The sequence below is a fragment of the Pituophis catenifer genome, unplaced genomic scaffold, assembly GCF_029215685.1.
Source record: "Pituophis catenifer annectens isolate HBS135680 unplaced genomic scaffold, rPitCat1.0.hap2 SCAF_8, whole genome shotgun sequence".
In the NCBI taxonomy this organism is placed as follows: domain Eukaryota; kingdom Metazoa; phylum Chordata; class Lepidosauria; order Squamata; family Colubridae; genus Pituophis; species Pituophis catenifer.
In genome coordinates, this window is record NW_027256888.1 from 81,889,707 (window position 1) to 81,910,516 (window position 20,810).

The 20,810-nt window shown below is 45.6% G+C and overlaps 1 protein-coding gene across 1 annotated transcript in view; it reads left to right on the plus strand.

The window, feature by feature from the left end:
- The first annotated feature begins 9,368 nt into the window (after positions 1 to 9,368).
- FBXO41 (F-box protein 41) overlaps positions 9,369 to 20,810 on the plus strand; it is a 33,394-nt gene continuing 21,952 nt past the window's right edge. The window contains exons 1-2 of the mRNA XM_070948933.1: positions 9,369 to 10,114; positions 17,598 to 17,832. Of these exons, the coding sequence (XP_070805034.1) occupies positions 9,369 to 10,114; positions 17,598 to 17,832 (981 nt within the window). The remainder of the gene's footprint in view (positions 10,115 to 17,597; positions 17,833 to 20,810) is intronic.

Genomic DNA, 20,810 nt, shown 5'->3' on the forward strand with positions numbered 1-20,810 from the left:
CCACCTTTATTGACTTTGGTTGAAAGCCAGATCAGATAGATAAATAGGTAGGTAGGTAGGTAGGTAGGTAGGTAGGTAGATAGGTAGGTAGGTAGGTAGATAAATAGCAGATAGAGATAGAAAGATAGAGATAGAGATTGATAGATACAGTAGATAGATAGATAGATAAATAGATATTGATAGATGAGATAGATAGATTGATAGATAGATATATAGATACATAGATAAATAGATGATAGATAGATAGAGATAGATAGCAGATAGATAGATAGATAAATTAGATAGATAGATAGATAGATAGATAGATAGATAGATAGATAGATAGATAGATAGATAGATAGATAGATGATAGATGATAGATAGCAGATAGATGAGATCGATAGAGATTGATAGATGATAGATAGATAGATAGATAGATAGATAGGTAGGTAGGTAGGTAGCAGATAGATAGATTGATAGATAGATAATAGATAGCAAATAGATAGACAGACAGACAGATAGATAGATGATAGATAGCAGATAGATGAGATCGATAGAGATTGATAGATGAGATAGAGATAGATAGATTGATAGGAAAGATGGATGGATGGATGGAGAGAGGGAGAGAGTCAAAGCAATCTCAATACAGGTAGTCCTCCACTTACAACAGTTCATTTAGCGACCATTCAAAGTTACAACGGTGCTGAAAAACGTGACTTCTGAACATTTTTCACACTTACGACCGTGGCTGCATCCCTGCAGTCACGCGATCAAAATTCAGACGCTTGGCAACTTATCTGACTCATAGTTATGACGGTCGCAGTGTCCCGGGGTCGCGTGAACCCCATTTACGACCTTCGGACCAGCCAAGAGTCGCTTAACGACCGGGTGACGAACGTAAGAACTGCAACGATCCGCTTAGCCACTGTGGCAAGAAAGGTGGTAAAACAGTGGCAAAAATGCTCCCCTGAACCGATGTCGTAAAAATTTGGAGCTCAATTGTGGCTGTCAGTCGCAGAATAGATTCAGGATTGAAATTATATTGGGTGAATTCAAGGCCGCTACGGATGCCGAGAGAGTCCACGGCGGCTGATTTGACACCCCGTTGGGGATGATGGGTACAGGAATACTACGTTAACGTGAGCGACCCCTGCGCTAGTGTCGCAGTTTCAGACACAACAGCTGATGATTTATAGCAGAGGTCTGCCAAGTTTGAAGAGTTGGCAGCTTTAAGACTTGTGGACTTCAACTCCCAGAATTCTCCAGCCAGCATAGCTGGCTGGAGAATTCTGGGAGTTGAAGTCCACAAGTCTTAAAGCTGCCAAATTTGAAGGCCTCTGATTTACAGGCTGTCGACTTGACAGCCGGTGGAGGGGAGGGTTGAGTTGCGCGTCAGCGGAGTCATTCAGTTGTGCAACCGTAGGCTGACCGCTTGCCTGCAGCTCTGGAGAGTTCGATGCAAACCATCGATTTCAGTCTGGAGAGCCGAAAAGGGTTTGTCCTTGGAGCTCGGGGTGGGATTGATATTCGTCTCTAGCGGAAGATGGCAGCCGGCCACGGCCTTCCCCCTCGACTCCTGAAAATGAAAAAAATTAAAGTTCGCACGGGTGGAAGACAACCAGAGAAAAACCCACTGGGTAATAATGCAGGCAGCCCTTGACTCATCACAGATGAGCAGAGTTGGAAGGGACCTTGGAGGTCATCTAGTCCAACCCCCTGCCCAAGCAGGAGACCCTACACCGTGTCCGACAGAGGGCAGCCCAGGCTCTCTTCTTGAAAGCCTCCCGGGATGAAGCTCCCACAACTTCTGAAGGCAACTTCTGTTCCATGGGTTGAATTGTTCTCACTTGCAACCACGACCGAGCCCAACATTCCTGTTGCTAAGCGAGACGGGGGCTAAGTGAATTTTGCCTCATTTTACGACCTTTCTTGCCACGGTTATTAGGCGAATCGCTGCTGTTGTTAAGTTAGGAACATGGTAGTTAAATGAATCTGGCTTCCCCATCGGCTTTGATTCTTCCTTCCTTCCTTCCTTCCTTCCTTCCTTCCTTCCTTCCTTCCTTCCTCCCTCCCTCCCTCCCTCCCTCCCTTCCTTCCTCCCTCCCTTCCTTCCTCCCCCCTCCCACCAGCCAGCCAGCCAGCCAAAATGCCAGTCCTTCCTTCCTTCTTTCCTCCCTCCCTCCCTCCCTCTTTTTCATTCCTTCCTTCCTCCCTCCCTCCCTCTCCCCAGCCAACCAACCAGCCAGCCTGCCAGCCAAAATTCCAGGCCTTCCTTCCTTCCTTCCTTCCTTCCTTCCTTCCTTCCTTCCTTCCTTCCTTCCTTCCTTCCTTCCTTCCTTCCACCAGCCAGACACAGCCAGCCAAAATTCCAGGCCTTCCTTCCTTCCTCCCTTCCTTCCTTCCTTCCTTCCTTCCTCCTTCCCTCCCTTCCACCCTCCCTCCCTCTTTTTCCTTCCTTCCTTCCTTCCTTCCTCCTTCCCTCCCTTCCACCCTTCCTCCCTCTTTTTCCTTCCTTCCTTCCTTCCTTCCTTCCTTCCTTCCTTCTTTCTTTCCTTCCTTCCCTTCCTCCCTCCCTCCCTTCCACCCTCCCTCCCTCTTTTTCCTTCCTTCCTTCCTTCCTTCCTCCTTCCCTCCCTTCCACACTCCCTCTCTCTTTTTCCTTCCTTCCTTCCTTCCTTCTTTCCTTCCTTCCTCCCTCCCTCCCTCCCTCCCTCTTTTTCCTTCCTTTCTTCCTTCCTTCCTTCCTTCCTCCCTCCCTCCCACCAGCCAGCTGGCCAAAATTCCAGGCTGGCTTGTCTTCCTTCCTTCCTTCCTCTCTCCCTCCCTTCCTCCCTCCCTCCCCCCTCCCACCAGCTAGCCAGCCAAAATTCCTGGCCTTCCTTCCTTCCTTCCTTCTCCAAGGAGGCTATTGCAAATTGAAAGGGTCTCATTTGGAAGGTAAAAAGCCCTGTTTCTGAGAGTTAATCATGCAACTTTAAGACTTGTGGACTTTAACTCCCAGAATTCCCCAGCCAGCCATGCTGGCTGGGGAATTCTGAGAGTTGAAGTCCACAAGTCTTAAAGTTTCCAAGGTTGGAGACTGTAGTTTAGATGGCATTTCGGTGTCTCTTATTTTTGCACGCCCACCATTTTTGGACAGAGCTTTCTTGCACAGGAGGACTAAATTTTCCTTCTTGAAAAGCCTCCGAATCAATGCGGCAGCCGTGAAATCAAAAGAGCCTCTTGGTTCCAGTTTACAAGTGATTTAACGACAGGAGAGGGAAGGAGGGAGCCAAAGGAGCGTCCCTCTAACGAATATAAAGATGCATAAATGCGATAAGAATCTCTAGCGCGAATCAATGATGGACTTTGCCAAGTAGTTCAGGACGGTGAGCCCGGGAGCAGCTTTCTGGACCGAGCTGGTGAAATATGAATGGGGGTAATGAAATCTAAAAATGGTGCATGACATGCGGGGGATAGAACCCATGGCTGAGCAGGTTTGCATATTTGTGAATAGTCAGCACTGATATATGATACAGCTTTGGGGGGAAATTAATACACTAAATTGAAACATCTTTCTTTTCTCTGTCTTTTCCTTCCTTCCTTCCTTCCTTCCTTCCTTCCTTCCTTCCTCCCACCACCCATCCATCCATCCTAAATTCTAGGCCTTCCCTCCCTCCCTCCCTCCTTCCTTCCTCCCTCCCACCCACCACCCTAAATTCAGTCCTTCCTTCCTTCCTTCCTTCCTTCTTTCCTTCCTTCCTTCTTTCTTTCCTTCTTTCCTCCCACCATCCATCCATCCATCCTAAATTCTAGGCCTTCCCTCCCTCCCTCCCTCCCACCCAACACCTTAAATTCAGTCCTTCCTTCTTTTCTTCCTTCCTTCTTTTCTTCCTTCTTTCCTTCATTCATTCATTCCTCCCTCCCTCCCTCCTTCCTCCCACCCACCACCCTAAATTCAGTCCTTCTTTCCTTCCTTCCTTCCACCATCCATCCATCCATCCTAAATTCTAGCCCTTCCTTTCTTCCTTCCTTCCCTCCTTCCTTTCTTCCACCATCCATCCATCCATCCTAAATTCTAGCTCTTCCTTCCCTCCCTCCCTCCCTCCTTCCTTCCTCCCTCCCACCCACCACCCTAAATTCAGTCCTTCCTTCTTTCCTTCCTTCCTTCTTTCCTTCCTTCCTTCCTTCCTTCCTTCCTTCCTTCCTTCCTTTCTTCCTCCCACCCACCACCTTAAATTCAGCCCTTCCTTCTTTCCTTCTTTCCTTCTTTCCTTCTTTCCTTCTTTCCTGATTGTTGGTCTAGTATTAATCCCTTAATTAATTAATTAATTAATTCCTTTTGAGTCTTTCTGATGGTCTCCCTTGAGTGGTATGTAGAATTACACACAACAACCTACTGTTGGATAAAGTTGATGGGGTCCCTGGCTTGTATTTCTTTTCTTTTTTTCTTACTATTTCTTACTCCTTTTCTGTGCTTTTCATGGTACTACAAGTCTCAAAATGGGAAGGGCATGATGGATATGTAGCAGTGGTGGGTTCCTTCCGGTTGGGTCCAGTTCGGTGGAGCTGGTGGGGTGACAATATGATGTCACCAAACCGGTTCTCCCCCCCCCCCGCCTTCCCACCCCCCCACCCACCCACATTATTCTTACCTTTTATTTGGTCCCACTCCTAATCTATTGCTGCCTCCTGAGTCCCAGCTGATGACTAGAGGGAAAAAAACTGTTTAAACTCTTGCAGTGGAGCTTCAAAGGGCCGTCCTACAGCTGATCAGTGTTAAAAGCAAACAAATGAGTCAGGTCGTAAGTGCGAGAACTGGTCGTACGTGCGAGGACCTTCCAGAAATGACTCTGACAAGCTAGCCACGCCCACCTAGTCACATGACCTCCAAGCCACACCCACAAAATAAGCCACGCCCACAGAACCGGTAGTAAAAAAATTTAGAACCCACCCCTGGTATGGAGGTATGAAAGCCAATAGATTAGTTGGGAAGCTGCTGTCCAAGGTCCTGAAATTTTCCTGACTTGTTCTCATAATCCACTTCACCCGGTCTCTGGTCTTTATTAAAGGTAGTCCTTGAATTACGACCACAATTGAGCCCAACATTGCTGTTGCTAAACGAGACAGCCACTGTTAGTTTTGCCCCCTTTTATAACCTTTCTTGCTGCAGTTGTTAAGTGAGTCTCTGCAGGTGTTAAGGTAGGGACACGGTTGTTAAGTGAATCTGGTTTTGCTTGTCAGAAGGTCGCAAAAGGGGATCACGTAACCCCTTGGGACACTGCAACCGTCATAAATATGAGTCAGTTGCCAAGGGTCTGAATTTTGATCACGTGACCCTGGGGATGCTGCAATGGTCGTAAGTGTGAAAAACGGTCATAAGTCACTTTTTCCAGTAAGTTTGAGTGGTCGCTAAACAAATGATTGTAAGTCAAGGACTATCTGTATTTCCCTTTGGATCTTCTCCAGGATCCTGCAAATGTCAACAAAGGGGGAAGAATTTTGAAGCTTAGGTAGTCCTCAACGTACAACAGTTCATTTAGTGACAGTTCAATGTTACAACGGCACTGAAAAAAATGGACTTAAAAATGGATAGAATAGAATAGAATGGAATGGAATGGAATGGAATGGAATAGAATAGTATAGAAAATATGGAATGGAATGCAATGGAATGGAATGGAATGGAATAGAATAGAATAGAATAGAAAATATGGAATGGAATGGAATGGAATGGAATAGAATAGAATAGAAAATATGGAATGGAATGGAATGGAATGGAATGGAATGGAATGGAATGGAATGGAATGGAATGGAATAGAATAGAAAATATGGAATGGAATGGAATGGAATGGAATGGAATGGAATAGAATAGAATAGAATAGAATAGAATAGAATAGAGTAGAGTAGAATAGAATAGAATAGAATAGAATAGAATAGAATAGAATAGAATAGAATAGAATAGAATAGAATAGAATAGAATAGAATAGAATAGAATAGAATTCTTTATTGGCCAAGTGTGATTGGACACACAAGGAATTTGTCTTTGGTGCATATGCTCTCAGTGAATCACTGAGAGCATATGAATCATAAGGTACAACACTTAATGATAGTCATAGGGAACAAATAAGCAATCAGGAAACAATATCAATATAAATAGTAAGGATACAAGTAACAAAATTACAGTCATACAGTCATAAGTGTGAGGAGATGGGTATATAAGCATATAACTATATAGGTATATAAGTCTATAAGTCTATACTTATATATGTTATCTAATACATGCTTGATGAAATAAATAAATAATAAATAAATAATAAATAAAGTGACTCACTTTAATGTCATAAAAGGAGGCAAAATTCACCAATTGTCTTACTTAGCAACAGAAATTCAGGGCACAATTGTGATCGTAAGTCGAGGGAAGAAAGAAAACAAAATATACTAGTGGTATTTGTCAATCTTGCCCAGCTTTAAGATATATATGGACTTCAACTCCCAGAATTCCCCAGCCAGCCACCCAGAAATTCCAGATCAAAACATTCCCAGCAAACAGTGATTTAGCTTCCATCTGAACACTTAATACTGAAGTGGAGGTCAGGATCTCAGCGGATGGTTGATTCTACCATTGAATTACTCTTATTTAAATCGTTAATTTGTGTTTTGTTGGGGTTTTTTCTCCCCCTTCTCTGTTCTCACGATCAAAGTTTTTGAAAAGCCTTGAATGATATGCAGGAAATTCAAATCACCCATCCCTTTTATGCAACAACAACAACCAAAAAAAAAAAAAAGAGATGAGATGGGACAGATATAGTTTTAAACTCCAGACAGCAAAGTAAACAAACATGGATAGATCAAGCAATTATTAATTATTCTTATTTAAATTTATAGGCTGCCAGACGGCCTGTAGCTCGGGATGATTTTCAAACTGTTTAAAAGATGAAAGGCATGACAATAAAAACGAAGAGAAGCAACCAAGAAATGGATGGATAGGAGGGGACGGAATAAACTGGGTGATAGGAAGAAAAGAAAAGAATCTAAGTTAAAAGAAGGGAGGAGCAGCTCTTCAGGTGCCTTCAAAGCCACCTGGGGGAGGGCTGTTTGGATTACAGGGGGTGCCCCTTTCCAGAGGACAGTCATTGCAAGAGGGAAGGTTACTGACAGATGTCAGAACTTAGCTGAAGAATTTTGGAGTGTGACAAGTTTACAGCGTCAAATCAGCTGGGAAAATGTTACGGGAGGCAAGTGGCCCCTCCAATGCAGGTAGTCCTCGATTTACGACCACAATTTTGAGCCCAGAATTTCTGTTGCTAAGTGAAATATTTGCCCCATTTTACAACCTTTTTTTTGGCCACAGTTGCTAAGTGAATCTGGTTTCTCCATTACTTGTCAGGAGGTCTCAAAAGGGGATCCCATGACCCCTGGACACTGTGATTGTCATAAGTATGAGTCAGTTGCCAAACGTCTGAATTTTGATCATGGGGGTGCTGCAACGGTCGTAGGTGTGAAAAATGTCGTAAATCGCTTTTTTCAATGCCATTGTAACTTTGGACGGTCATTAAATGAACTGTTGTAAGACGAGGACTGCCTGTAATCAGGCCTCATGCTATGTAGGGCTTTATAAGTAACCCCCTATTGCAGCCAGAAGCAATTCAACCAGTACAAAATCACTAAACAGAGGAGTTAAGAGGGACATACCCAGGGAATAACCATTATTGCTTCTTCTGCTGCATTCTGGACCAGTTGAAGCTTCAGGATAATCTTCAAGGGCAGTCCCATGTGCAGCACATTGTAGTAGTCAAGCCGTGAGTGATTACCTGAAGGGCCCTCAGTTGACAACAAAGTTTTGAGGACAAACCTTAAAGCTGCTAAGTTTGAAGACGGCTGGAATGAGAGGGATGTTGGAGTCCTAGTGGACAACCATTTAGATATGAGCCAGCCGTGTGCAGCAGCTGCCAAAAAAGCCAACACAGTTCTAGGCTGCATCAACAGAAGGATAGAATCATGTGAAGGGTTAATACCACTTTACAAGGCCTTGGTAAGGCCACACTTGGAATCCTGCATCCGGTTTTGGTTGCCACGATGTAAAAAAGATGTGGAGACTCTGGAAAGAGTTTAGAGAAGAGCAACAAAGAGGATTAGGGAGCTGGAGGCTAAAACATATGAAGAACGGTTGCAGGAACTGGATAGGTCTACTCCAGTGAAAAGAAAGACTAGGTAGCACCCAAATATGCTTTTCCAAGAGGCAACTGGACTTTCTGGTTTTTCTTTGAAGAAGTTTTGCTTCTCATCCAAGAAGCTTCTTCAGCTTCTTCTTGATGAGACGAGCTAATGAAGCTTCTTGGATGAGAAGAAGCGAAACATCTTCAAAGAAAAACCAGTTGCCTCTTGAAAAAGCACCTTCGGGACAACCCTGACCTGGAGGACTGAGAATCTCCATAGACTAGGTTTGCAGTCTTCCAGTATTTTGAGGGGTTGCCCCCAAAGAACCTATTCTCAACCTCTTCTCCAAAGCACCAGGAGGCAGGACAAGAAGCAATGGATGGCAACCAATCAAGGAGAGAAGCAACCATCACTGGAGGTTTTTAAGAAGACACTGCACAACCATTTGTCTGAAATGGTATAGGGTTTCCCGATGGAGTAGGGGGTTGGACTAGAAGACCTCCCAGGTCCCTCCCAACTCTGTCATTCTGTTGTTCTGGATGTCAGCGTTCCAGCGCTGACATATGAAAGGAGAGGAGAAGCTTGAACTTTTGCCTACTTAATTCCTTTGAAGATTCTTTTTCCTCGGAGATGGGAGGAGGGGGGGACATTCCTGTGATCTGACGGAGATGGGATGAGGAGAGTGGCTTGGAAGGTAGCCAATGAGACGCAGAGAATTGGGGATCGGAAAGGGAGGGCTTGGGGGGGTAAAGGTCAGTGCTGACCGCGAAAGAGCCAGGGTCGGATCACTATGCTCAATAAAGAGAAAATTTCCTCAAAGATCGGCAGTTTGGAAATTCATTCATTTTGAGATAGCATCGAAACCTGACACTGAGTTGTTTGGGGCTGCTTCTCAGCATCTTCCCTAAATCAGGAGATCACTGATGGGGAAGGGGTGCCTCAGACGACATAGGAGAAAATACTGACCATCTCCTTTCTTTGCAGGGTTACCAGCTGTGCCTGATGCCAGCCCATCCTCCGGCTGTCTCTCTGCCTTGGCTGCCAGGGTGTGCCATCTCCAGGCCTTCCTCTCCTCTCCCTTAGCCAGCAATGACTTTGTGGAACTGGCCTTCTGTCCTACCACGCTTCCGACTTTCCTGCTGCCCGAATCCCGCATCTCTGTTGGCCAATCGATCTACACCATGACAGGGTCCCGGCAGCTGGTTCCCGGCGGAGGAGGGCTGCACGAGAGGTTGTGTGGCTTGGGTTGAAGGATGGCCTCTCTGGACCTGCCCTACCGCTGTCCGCGCTGCGGGGAACACAAGCGTTTCCGGAGCCTGTCTTCTCTAAGGGCTCACTTGGAGTACAATCACACCTATGAAACTCTCTACGTCTTGTCTAAGACAAACAGCATCTGCGATGCCACCATCTTCCCCCTGCCGACCGATGCCAGCCTCTTGAGTCCAGCAACCCGCCGGGACATCTTTGAAAGCACTTCCTTCCAGGGTAAAGAGCAGCACCTCACTTGCGACCTCCTAACGGCCGAAGAGCTGGAGTCGTCCTCGTCTACCGCGTCATCCCGCTACTTCCACGAGATCGAGATCCCGCTGTCGGAGATCTTCACCCGCAAAGCCATGACTTCCTCCGCTACGCCTCCGGCAGCCGCTGCCACCGCCGCGGCGACTGTCGCGGCGGTGGACGCAGCTTATGAAGAAGGTTTGACCCGTTTGAAGATCCGGGCTTTTGAGAAGCTGGAAGTAGACAAACGTTTGGAGAAGTTCACCGAAGAAGTGGAGCAGAAGATCGCCTCCCAAGTGGGGCGTCTGCAGGTGGAATTGGACCGCAAGACCACTGAACTGGAGAAAGCCAAGCAAGAGAGCCTCAAACTCAGCCGCGAGAAACAAGAACTGGAAGACCGGGCGGTAGAGCTGTCCCGCCAGGTGGACGTCAGCGTGGAGATGTTGGCGTCCCTCAAGCAAGACCTTGTCCTGAAGGAGCAGGAGTTAACCCGCAAGCAACAGTAAGTCCTCATTTTTGAGTTCTTGGGTTGATTCTCCAAATGGGGGGCTGTGTTGGCAACCATTGTGTCCGATGGTTGTACCGTCCGTTGCGTTGTACAAGAAGTTTCAACCTCTGAGGTAAGAGTTATCAAAAAGTGTTAAGGTATTTAAATTTAGTAGCTGAAACAGTGAGGTTGTACAGGAAGTCCTCGATGTCAATGGTTTGTTTACTGACCGTTGTTATAACGGCACTGAAAAAAGTGACCTGGGACCGTTTTTCACAATTTCGACCTTTCTAGCATCCCCATGGTCATGTGATCAAAATTCAAATTGGCAACTGATTCATATTTATGACGGTTGTAGTGATCCCCTTTTGTGACCTTCTGACAAGCAAAATCTCAATGGGGAAGCCACATTCCCTTAACAAACGGGTTATTAACTTAACAACGGCAGTGATTCACTTAACAACTGAGGCAAGAAAGGTCATAAAATGGGCAAAATTCACTTAAATGTCTCTCTTAACTACAGAAATGTTGGGCTCAATTGTGGTCGTACATTGAGGACTAGCCGCACAATGAGTCAGAACACATAGTTATAGCTGATTGGCTGGAGAGAGCTGGCTCCTATATGAGGCAATCTGCTCTGTGATTGGTTGCTGTGGGTAAAAGGGGGCATTTCCTTGTTTCCCGCCTTTTTCTTCTGTGTGCTCTGTAATTTACCTCATGATAATGTTCCTGTGTGGATTTTACCTCAGGATGCTCCTGTTTGCCTATCGACTGATATAAATATAGACGTTAAATATATTTATTTATATAAAACTACATGTCAGCATCCCTGACTTCATTTGGACGCCTGCTGTGCAATTCCTCGACAAAAAATATGGAGATTCTCAATCATCTAATCATGGTTGTCTCAAAGGTCCTTTTTCCCCCCAAAAGGCGCCTGGAGTTTCTTCGTCTTTTTTCCTTTGAAAATATTTCGCTTCTCACTGAAGAAGCTTCTTCAATTCTGAAGAATTGAAGAAGCTTCTTGGACGAGAAGCGAAATGTTTTCAAAGGAAAAAAACCAAGAAAATTCAATTGCCTATTTGTGGGGGTGGAAAAAAGCACCCAAAATTCCACATACTTGGGAAGGTCGACAAGTTGGAGAAATCTGAGTTAAATAAAACCGTTAAAAATTGTGTTATAATTGAGAATGCAGTTAGTGACCATGCCAAAGAGCACCTCCAGAGGAGGAGGCATTAGTCAGGGCAACCAAAGGGTCCTTGGAAGGTGGCAGCTCTGCTCTACAGCACCGTGGTGGTGCAGTGGTTAGAACGCAGTATTGCAGGCTGACTCTGCATGCCACTGCCAGCAGTTCGATCCTGACCGGTTCAAGGTAGACTCGGCCTACAAATTCTGATCTGCAAGCGGGAAAATGGTCCTAAGTTCACTTTTTTTTTCAGTGCCTTTCTAATGTCCAACGGTCACTAAATGAACTCTTGTACATCAGGTTTCAAACAGGAAAGCTGCTGAGGGGAAAATGCTTCAGGGGGTTTTTGGAGCCCCTTTTCCAGAGGAACGGAAGAAAATTTGAAATGCCCTAAATTTGGAATTGACCAGAGTGTTTCAAAGCGAAACTGTTGAATTTTTGCTTGCTTGCAAAGGCTGACTTTTCCTTTTTGCCGTGTGGCTGCCTTGATGGCTCAACGGTTGGAGTAAGGCCTTCAGGAGGAAAGCTATTCTTGAGAGCAGAAGCTGCTCCCTGTAGTAAGTCTCCCTTCCCTGATCTTTATTTAACATCGGCATTTGCATAGAGATGAGAATCTTCGCTTCGTTTCCAATTAAGTCCCTGCAGCAGATCAGCCGGCTTTATTTTAAGTGCAGGAGAAGACGCCGGTGAGGTTGTGCCGTCTTCATCTTTGAAAATCGTAGAATTCTAGGGCTGGGAGGGACCTTGGAGGTCATCTAGTCCAGCCCCCTACCAATGCAGGAGACCTTGAAAACCTCCAGCGATGGAGCCATCACAACTCAGGGTGGCTGTTCACATAACAACTTCCAGTCAGTATTACTAGTGGAATGGTCAGGAAATCCAGCTGGGTGACTTTGGGCCAATCGCCAGGAGGCTGTGAGTTCTAGTCCTGCCTTAGCTATTAAAGCAGGCCAGGTGACTTTGGGCCAATCCCTAGGAGGTTGTGAGTTCTAGTTCCACCTTAGGTATGAAAGCCATCTGGGTGACTTTGGTCCAATCATGAGGAAGTTGTGAGTTCTAGTCTCAGACGTGAAAGTTGGTTGAATGACCTGGAGCCGATCACCAGGAGATTGTGAGTTCTAGTCCTGTCTTAGTCATTAAAGCTAACTAAGTGACTTTGGGCCGGTCACCAGGAAACAATGAGTTCTAGTCTCACCTTAGGCATGAAAGCCAGTTAGGTGACTTTGGGCCAATCACTAGGAGGTTGTGAGTTCTAGTCTCACCTTAGACATCAATAGGTTGAGTGACTTTGAGCCAATTACCAGGAGACTGTGAGTTCTAGCTATTAAAGCTGACTAGATGACTTTGGGCCAATCGCCAGGAGACTGTGAGTTCTAGTCCCACTTAGTCATGAAAGCTGACTGGGTGAACTTGGGCCAATCACCAGGAGACGGTGAGTTCTAGTCCTGCCTTAGCTATTAAAGCAGGCTAGGTGACTTTGGGCCATTCCCCAGGAAGTTGTGAGTTCTAGTTCCACCTTAGGTATAAAAGCCATCTGGGTGACTTTGATCCAATCATGAGGAAGTTGTGAGTTCTAGTCTCAGACGTGAAAGTTGGTTGAATGACCTGGAGCCGATCACCAGGAGATTGTGAGTTCTAGTCCTGTCTTAGTCATTAAAGCTAACTAAGTGACTTTGGGCCGGTCACCAGGAAACAATGAGTTCTAGTCTCACCTTAGGCATGAAAGCCAGTTAGGTGACTTTGGACCAACCACTAGGAGGTTGTGAGTTCTAGTCTCACCTTAGACATCAGTAGGTTGATGCCAATTACCAGGAGACTGTGAGTTCTAGCTATTAAAGCTGACTAGATGACTTTGAGCCAATCGCCAGGAGACTGTGAGTTCTAGTCCCACTTAGTCATGAAAGCTGACTGGGTGAACTTGGGCCAATCACCAGGAGACAGTGAGTTCTAGTCCCGCCTTAAGCACGAAGCCAGCTGATCTTGGGCCAGTCACTTTCTTCTCAGCCCAAGGAAGGAGGCAATGATAACCCACTTCTTGGTAGGAAAAAAAACTTTGCCGAGAAACTGCAGGGACTTGTCCAGACAATCTCGAAGAATTGGACCTTAAGTTCTGAGTGAGATCAGAAAATTGATCGCTTAATTGCAATTTATTGAATTAGGCTCTAACGTCTCATTCAGCCATAATCTATGGGTTGCAAGCCTGAATGGAACATATCCGAAATATGTTAGTTCTTGTATGAACAAGAATAGTTGCAGGAATGCGGTAGGGCTAATCTAGGGAAAAGAAGGACTAGGAGTGACCTATATCCTCACCTCTTTAAGAAGATCCATCCCTGAGATTATATAAATTCCAACCACATTAAATATTCTGTTTGCTGGAATTTCCATCAGCAACTTTTCGCTATTTCCTTGTCTGCTCGGTGCCAATTAAACTGATGCATGTCTGAAAGTACAGCAAATAATTCAATTTTTATTTTTATTTCGGGCAACGGAGGCTTGCTCTCCCTGACTCGAACTGTCAACCTCAGTTTGAAGTGCAGACCGAGCAGGAATAAACAGTTGATGTGTGAGAACCTCCCGCGTTTTAAACGGAATTGAATTTTAACAAGGAATAACCTTCATGGCTCACAGGAAGACCATTCCGTATAGAATGCATTTCTTTCCCATCTGCAAACTGGGTTGTTTGTGAGCAGACTGAGTCCGAATATCGTACATCATGGGTCTCATTTGGTTTTTTTTTGGTTTTGCATGGGGCAGGATTCCAATGACCGGTAGTCCTCGACTTAAGACCATAACTGAGCCCAACGTTTATGTGGCTAAGTAAGAAGTTTGTTGCAGTGAGTTTCGTCCCCTTTTTACGGCATTTCTTGAAACTGTTGCAAGAAATCGCTGCAGTTAGTAACTCAGTCGTTAAGTGAGCCTGCCTTTCTCATTGACTTGGCTTGTCAGAAGGTCGCAAAAGGGGATCACGTGACAACCCCCCCCACCCCGGATACTACATTGCATTCCCTCCCTCCCCCTCCCATCCTCCCTCTCACCTCCCTCCCTCCCTCCCTCCTACCCTTCCTTCCTTCCTTCCTTTCCTTCCTCTTCCTTCTTTCCATCCTCTTCCTCCTCCCTCCCTCCCTCCCTCCCTCCCTCCATTTCTTCATCTTCCTTCCTCCCTCCTCCCTCCAGGCCATCCATCCATCCTAAATTCCAGGCCTCCTTCCCTCGCTCCTCCCTCCCTCCTTTCCTTCCTCTTCCTCCCTCCCTCCCTCCCTCCCTCCCTCCCTCTCCTTCCTCCAGGCCTCTTTCCTTCCTTCCTTCCTTCCTTCCTTCCTTCCTTCCTTCCTTCCTTCCTCCCTCCTCCCTCCAGTCCATCCATCTACAGTATCCTAAATTCCAGGCCTCCTTCCCTCGCTTCTCCCTCCCTCCTTTCCTTCCTCTTTCTCTCTCCCTCCCTCCCTCCCTCTCCTTCTACCAGGTCTCCTTCCCTCGCTCTTCCCTCTCCTTCCTTCCTTCCTTCTCTTCCTTCCTTCATCTTCCTTCCTCTCTCTTCCCTCCAGTCCATCCATCCTAAATTCCAGGCCTCCTTCCCTCGCTTCTCCCTCCCTCCTTTCTTTCCTCTTTCTCTCTCCCTCCCTCCCTCCCTCTCCTTCTACCAGATCTCCTTCCTTCGCTCTTCCCTCTCCTTCCTTCCTTCCTTCCTTCCTTCCTTCCTTCCTTCCTTCCTTCCTTCTTTCTCTTCCTTTCTTCATCTTCTTTCCTCCCTCTTCCCTCCAGTCCATCCATCCATCCATCCTAAATTCCAGGCCTCCTTCCCTCCCTCCTCCTTCCCTCCCTTCCTTCCTCTTCCTCCCTCCCTCCCTCTCCTTCTTCCAGGTCTCCTTCCCTCGCTCTTCCCTCTCCTTCCTTCCTTCCTTCCTTCCTTCCTTCCTTCCTTCTCTTCCTTTCTTCCTCCCTCTTCCCTCCAGTCCATCCATCCATCCATCCTAAATTCCAGGCCTCCTTCCCTCCCTTCCTTCCATAGAGGGGGCCCTCCTCCATCCCCCTCCCCTGAAGCCAGCCGGCCGAGGGCATTTGGCTCAGCTCCTCTGAAGAAGCCCCGTGAGCCGTTTCCCTGCCACCCACCGTCTCCCTGGGATGCCACTCCGCCTGAGTTTATTGTGGCCAATTAGCGCCTGGTGCTGCCACCCGTTTATTCACCTAAGCTTTTAATTAACATCCCCAGCGTTTCCCTGCTGCTTGCTAGCGGTTTAATGCTTCTCCCTCGCCTTTCCTTTTCCCCGGATTTTATAACATTGCGGCGTTCTTCCCTCCAGTGTGGTTGCTTTTTCACTTTTCCGAGCTCCGATGGAGAAGATCTGCGGAGACATTTTTACATTTTTTTTAAAAAAAAATCAAGGTTGATTTTTAAAAACAAATAATGGATGTCATTTTCAGGTATTCAGGCACGGGAGTTTAGCAGGCTGACACACGTCGTCGGAAATATTGCAGGGCCTCTGGGTTATTCCTGTACAAGTTGCCCTCGCCACAATGGAGCCCAAAATATGAGCCACTAGATTATGTAAAAAGAAAATATATAAATGGAAATCATGAATTAATTTTTATTAAGGTTAAGATTATTTTTATTAAGATTAGTATACTGTCTTTGGTGTAAGCCGCCCAGAGTCCTCGGAGAGTGGTCAGCATAGAAATATGACTAATAAATAAATAAATAAATAAGATATTGGGAGGCATTGTTTGAGAAAATTGATAGCTATAATAATTGGGATATTGTTTAAATATGTCTAGCGATTGTAATAATCTGAACATTTTTTATTTAAGCAAAAAAGAAAAGGAAATTGAAATAGCATTATTTGAATTAAGAACTAAGTTTAAATGTCAAATGTTAAATTGCTATATTTTTAAGATTAGAGATAAGGTTTAAATTTGATAAATGAACTATGAGTTATTAACTGATTTAAGATTTTAGGTGGGTTAATAGAAGGGTAATTGTTTTGATTAAGTAAATAAGAGTAAAGTCTTTTTAAGATGGTATTAGTTGAATAAGTGATTTAAGATTGAGAAATAAGTGTTATGGCAAAATAGAATATGTGAAATTTTGTTAAAGATGACAAAAATTGTATAAATTGATGACCGGATCAAAGCTCTGTTCCAAAAAGATGTAATTGGTATGTTTGGTTAAAAAAAATAAAAAACTTTTTGCAAAAAAAATAAATAAATATGAGCCACTTGCCAAGCGTCTGAATTTTATTCACTTTGCCACGGGGGATGCTGCAACAGTCATAAGTGCAAACAACAGAATCAGCCGCTGTTTTCAGTTCCGTCGTAAATCTGAACGGTCATTAAATCAACCGTTGTGAGTTGAGCACGACCTGAATTCACTGGCAGGTAGTCCTCAATTTACAACCAAAGTTATAATAGAATACACCCCTCTCCCCAAAGGAACTTGTGATTCGGTTCTGAAATTCTGAAATGGCTGAGCGAGTCCCATGCTTGATTTATCATGTTTTTGCCAAAAAACCTGGTTTTTAGCAAAAACACCCCGTAATGAACGATGTTTTCGCTTAATGACTCTAGATTCGTTCAGCAACCATGAGGATTCGTTTAACAACAACTGCAAAAAAGGTTGCACAATCAGGTCTGACTCGTGATGAACCACCTCATCGCCGTCGCAACTTTCATCCAAAACGATGCAGGCTCCGCTGTGGTTGTTAGCCGAGGACTATAGGTAATCCTCGACTTACAACAGAGGTCTTCAAACTTGACAGCTTTAAGACTTGTGGACTTCAACTCCCAGAATTCTCCAGCTATGCCCGGCTGGAGAATTCTGGGAGTTGAAGTCCACAAGTCTTAAAGCTGTCAAGTTTGAAGACTTCTGACATACAACTTTTCATTTAGTGACCATTTCAAAGTTACAAAGGCCATGAAAAGAGCATCGTGACATTTTTCACACTTAATGACCATTGCATCATCCTTATGTTGTATCAAAATTCAGACCCTTGGCAACTGATTCATATTTATGATGTCCGCAGCGTCCCGGGGGTGGGGTGGGGGGGTCATGCGATCTCCTTTTTGCGACCTTTTGACAATGGGGAAGCCCGATTCTCTGAACAACGGTGTTACTGACTTAACAACGGCAGAGATTCACTTAACGACGGTGGCGAGACAGGTCGTAAAACGGGGCAAAACTCACCGAACAACGGTCTCACTGAGCCGCAGAAAGGTTGGGCTCAATTGTAGTCGTAAATCGGGGATTGCCTGTAATCCGTACCTACCTCTCTTAATCCAGGTGTGTGGCTCTAATTCTCCGCTTCTTGCCCGCAGGGAGGTCATCCAGATTGACCAGTTCTTGAAGGAGACGGCCGTCCGCGAAGCCAATGCCAAAGTGCGCCTTCAGCAGTTCATTGAGGAGCTCCTGGACCGAGCAGACCGAGCCGAGAAGCAGCTTCAGATCATCAGCAGCAGTTGTGGAACTACTCCGAACTGTAGTTTGGGAAGATGTAGTATGCCGGGATCCAAAAACACCAACCGAGGCGTAGCCAATGAAGCCAAGAGTGAGGTGGGTCTTCCCGGAAGAGACGGAGTCTGTGGTCAAGGCAGGACCTCAACTTCCTAACCATCAGGACAATTAACCAGCGGAACAGCTTGTCACCAGAAATCGTGGGTGCTTCATCACTGGAGATTTTTAAGAAGAGACCGGATAATCACTTGTCCGAGATGGTATAGGATCTCCTGCTTGAGCAGAGGGTTTTGACTAGAAGGACCTCCAATGCCCCTTCCAACTATTCTGTTCTGTTCTGTTCTGTTCTGTTCTGTTCTGTTCTGTTCTGTTCCGTTCCGTTCTGTTCTATTCTATTCTACCCTACCCTACCCTATTCCTATCCTATCCTATCCTATTTCTATTCCTCTAGTCTACTCTAGTCTACTCTACTCTACCCTACCCTACCCTACCCTACCCTACCTTATTTCTATTCCTCTAGTATAGTATAGTCTACTCTATTCCTCTACTCTACTCTACTCTACTCTACTCTACTCTACTCTACTCTACTCTACTCTACTCTACCCTACCCTACCCTACCCTACCCTATCCTATCCTATCCTATTTCTATTCCTCCAGTCTAGTCTAGTCTAGTCTAGTCTAGTCTAGTCTAGTCTATTCCTCTACTCTACTCTACTCTACCCTACTCTACCCTATCCTATCCTATCCTATCCCATCCTATTTCTATTCCTCTAGTCTAGTTTAGTTTAGTCTACTCTACTCTACTCTACTCTACTCTACTCTACTCTACTCTACTCTACTCTACTCTACTCTACTCTACTCTACTCTCAACTCCTCTGGGTTCCTTCTTCAACTCCGGGAAACTCTCTGCTCATTCAGGGCAACCTCCAGTGTTAAATGCATAAAAGTCCTTCAGCAAGGTTTACACGGAGTCTGTCGATGCAAGCGGGGTCAGCGTGGGTAAATAGAAACTCCATGTTCAAGAGTATGATGCTTGTCAGTAACAGAACAACAGAGTTGGAAGGGACCTTGGAGGTCTTCTAGTCCAACCCCCTGCTCAAGCAGGAGACCCTAGACCATTCAAGACGAATAGTTGTCCAATCCCTTAAAAACCTCCAGTGTTGGAGCACTCACAACTTCTGGAGGCAGGCTGTTCCACTGGTTAATTGTTCTCACTGTCAGGAAATTTCTCCCTAATCCCAGGTTGCTTCTCTGCTTTGATTAGCTTCCGTCCTTTGCTTCTTCTCCTGTCTTGTCTTGATTCCAAACCAGATCACCAGGCTTTGAATGGATGAAACTCATAGTGAGGCTGTTTTTTTATTTAGGAATTTTATTTTATTTATTTATTTTTATTTTTATTTATTTTTATATGCCGCCCTTCTCCGGAGACTCAGGGCGGCTTACAATGCGTTAAGCCATAGCCTTCATACTTTTGTATATTTTATACAAAGTCAGCTTATTGCCCCCACAAACTGGGTCCTCATTTAACCTACCTTAGAAAGGATGGAAGGCTGAGTCGACCTTGAGCCTGGTGAGAATTGAACTCGCAGTAATTGCAGGCATCTGGATGTTAAATGCTGCCTTAGTAGGAGGCATTAGCCTCCTACGCCACTCAGGCTCCTTATTCTGGCTCAATTCCTTCATACCAAGCTGAGGAATTCTGGGAGTTGAAGTCCATTAGGTCTTAAAGTTGCCAAGGTTGGAGACCCCTATTCTAAAAGAAAACTATGAGGACAAGCGGATGAATGGAGCTTATTCAGCTTATTGATAGATGTCAAGATGTTCTTAAAAAGATGCACCAAGGGGAACATTCGGCTTATATTTATATCGCGCGGTAAACATCTGTTTTTGCTCTAAGCTCCTTAAAAATCTACGTTTCAATCTGTGAAAAATCCTACGGTGGGTTTTTTTTTTGCTTCTTAAGCAATCGTGCGAGAACATCATTCTTCTCAGCCTCGGCTCTGATAAGGTGGATTGGCAGACTTTAACCTGTATCCTTGGAGACTGTCGGAGTTATACAACGAGTTGCATAGTTACACATAGTTACTGAGCGATGTGTCGCACCACCTAGAGTGTAGTTCAGCATCCATGTTGGAAGGAGATGTTGGCTTTTCGGAACAAAATGGTTCCTGCTGAAATACAGGCCCTCCCACATCTGGACCTTTTGTTTTAAGTCCTCTGCCGCGGTCAGATTTCATCCAAGTTAAAAGCAGATGATGAAGCAGCCAGGATCTCCGTAGGGGGAAAGAGAACCGATTAGACGGATCTTCTCCAGTTTTCTTAGGAATTCAAACATTCCAATTCAGAATTGAGCTGGAAGGGACCTTAGAGGTCTTCTAGTCCAACCTCCTGCTCAAGCAGAAGAACCTATACACGTGATGGAGAATCAATGGCGCGAGTGCCACAGATGGCACCCAGAGCCATATCGGTGGGCACGCGAGCGTTGTCGTAGCTCAGCTCCAACGCGCATGTGCATGCTGGCCAGCTAATTTTCAGGCCTTCCGGGCCCACTGGAAGTCAGGAAACGGGAAGTTTCCGGCCTCCAGAGGGCCTCCGGGGACGTAGGGAAGGCTGTTTTTGCCCTCCCCAGGCTCCAAGAAAGCCTCTGGAGCCTTCGGAGGGCGAAAAATGGGCCTACCGGGCCCACCGGTAACCTTTTTGCCGTCGTGTGCCAAAAGCAGGGGAAATGGGGGGTTGCACGCACATGCGCAGGGTGCAGGGGGCATTGGATTATGGGTGTGGGCATGCACACGCATGAATCCCCCCCTCGCGGCTCCCACTTTTGGCACGCGACAGCAAAAAGGTTAGCCATCACTGACCTATATCATCTCAGACAAGGGACTCCTCTTGAAAACTTTCAGTGATGGAGAACCCAAAACTTCTGGTTCCACTGATTACCGTAATTGTCCTCACTGTTAGGGAATTTCTCCTTAATTCCAGGTTGCTTCCCTCCTTGATGAGTTTCCATCGCTGGTTTCTTGTCTTATTTTCAGGTGCTTTTGGGAATCAGTTGCCCCTCCCTGTTCTTTGGGGCAGCC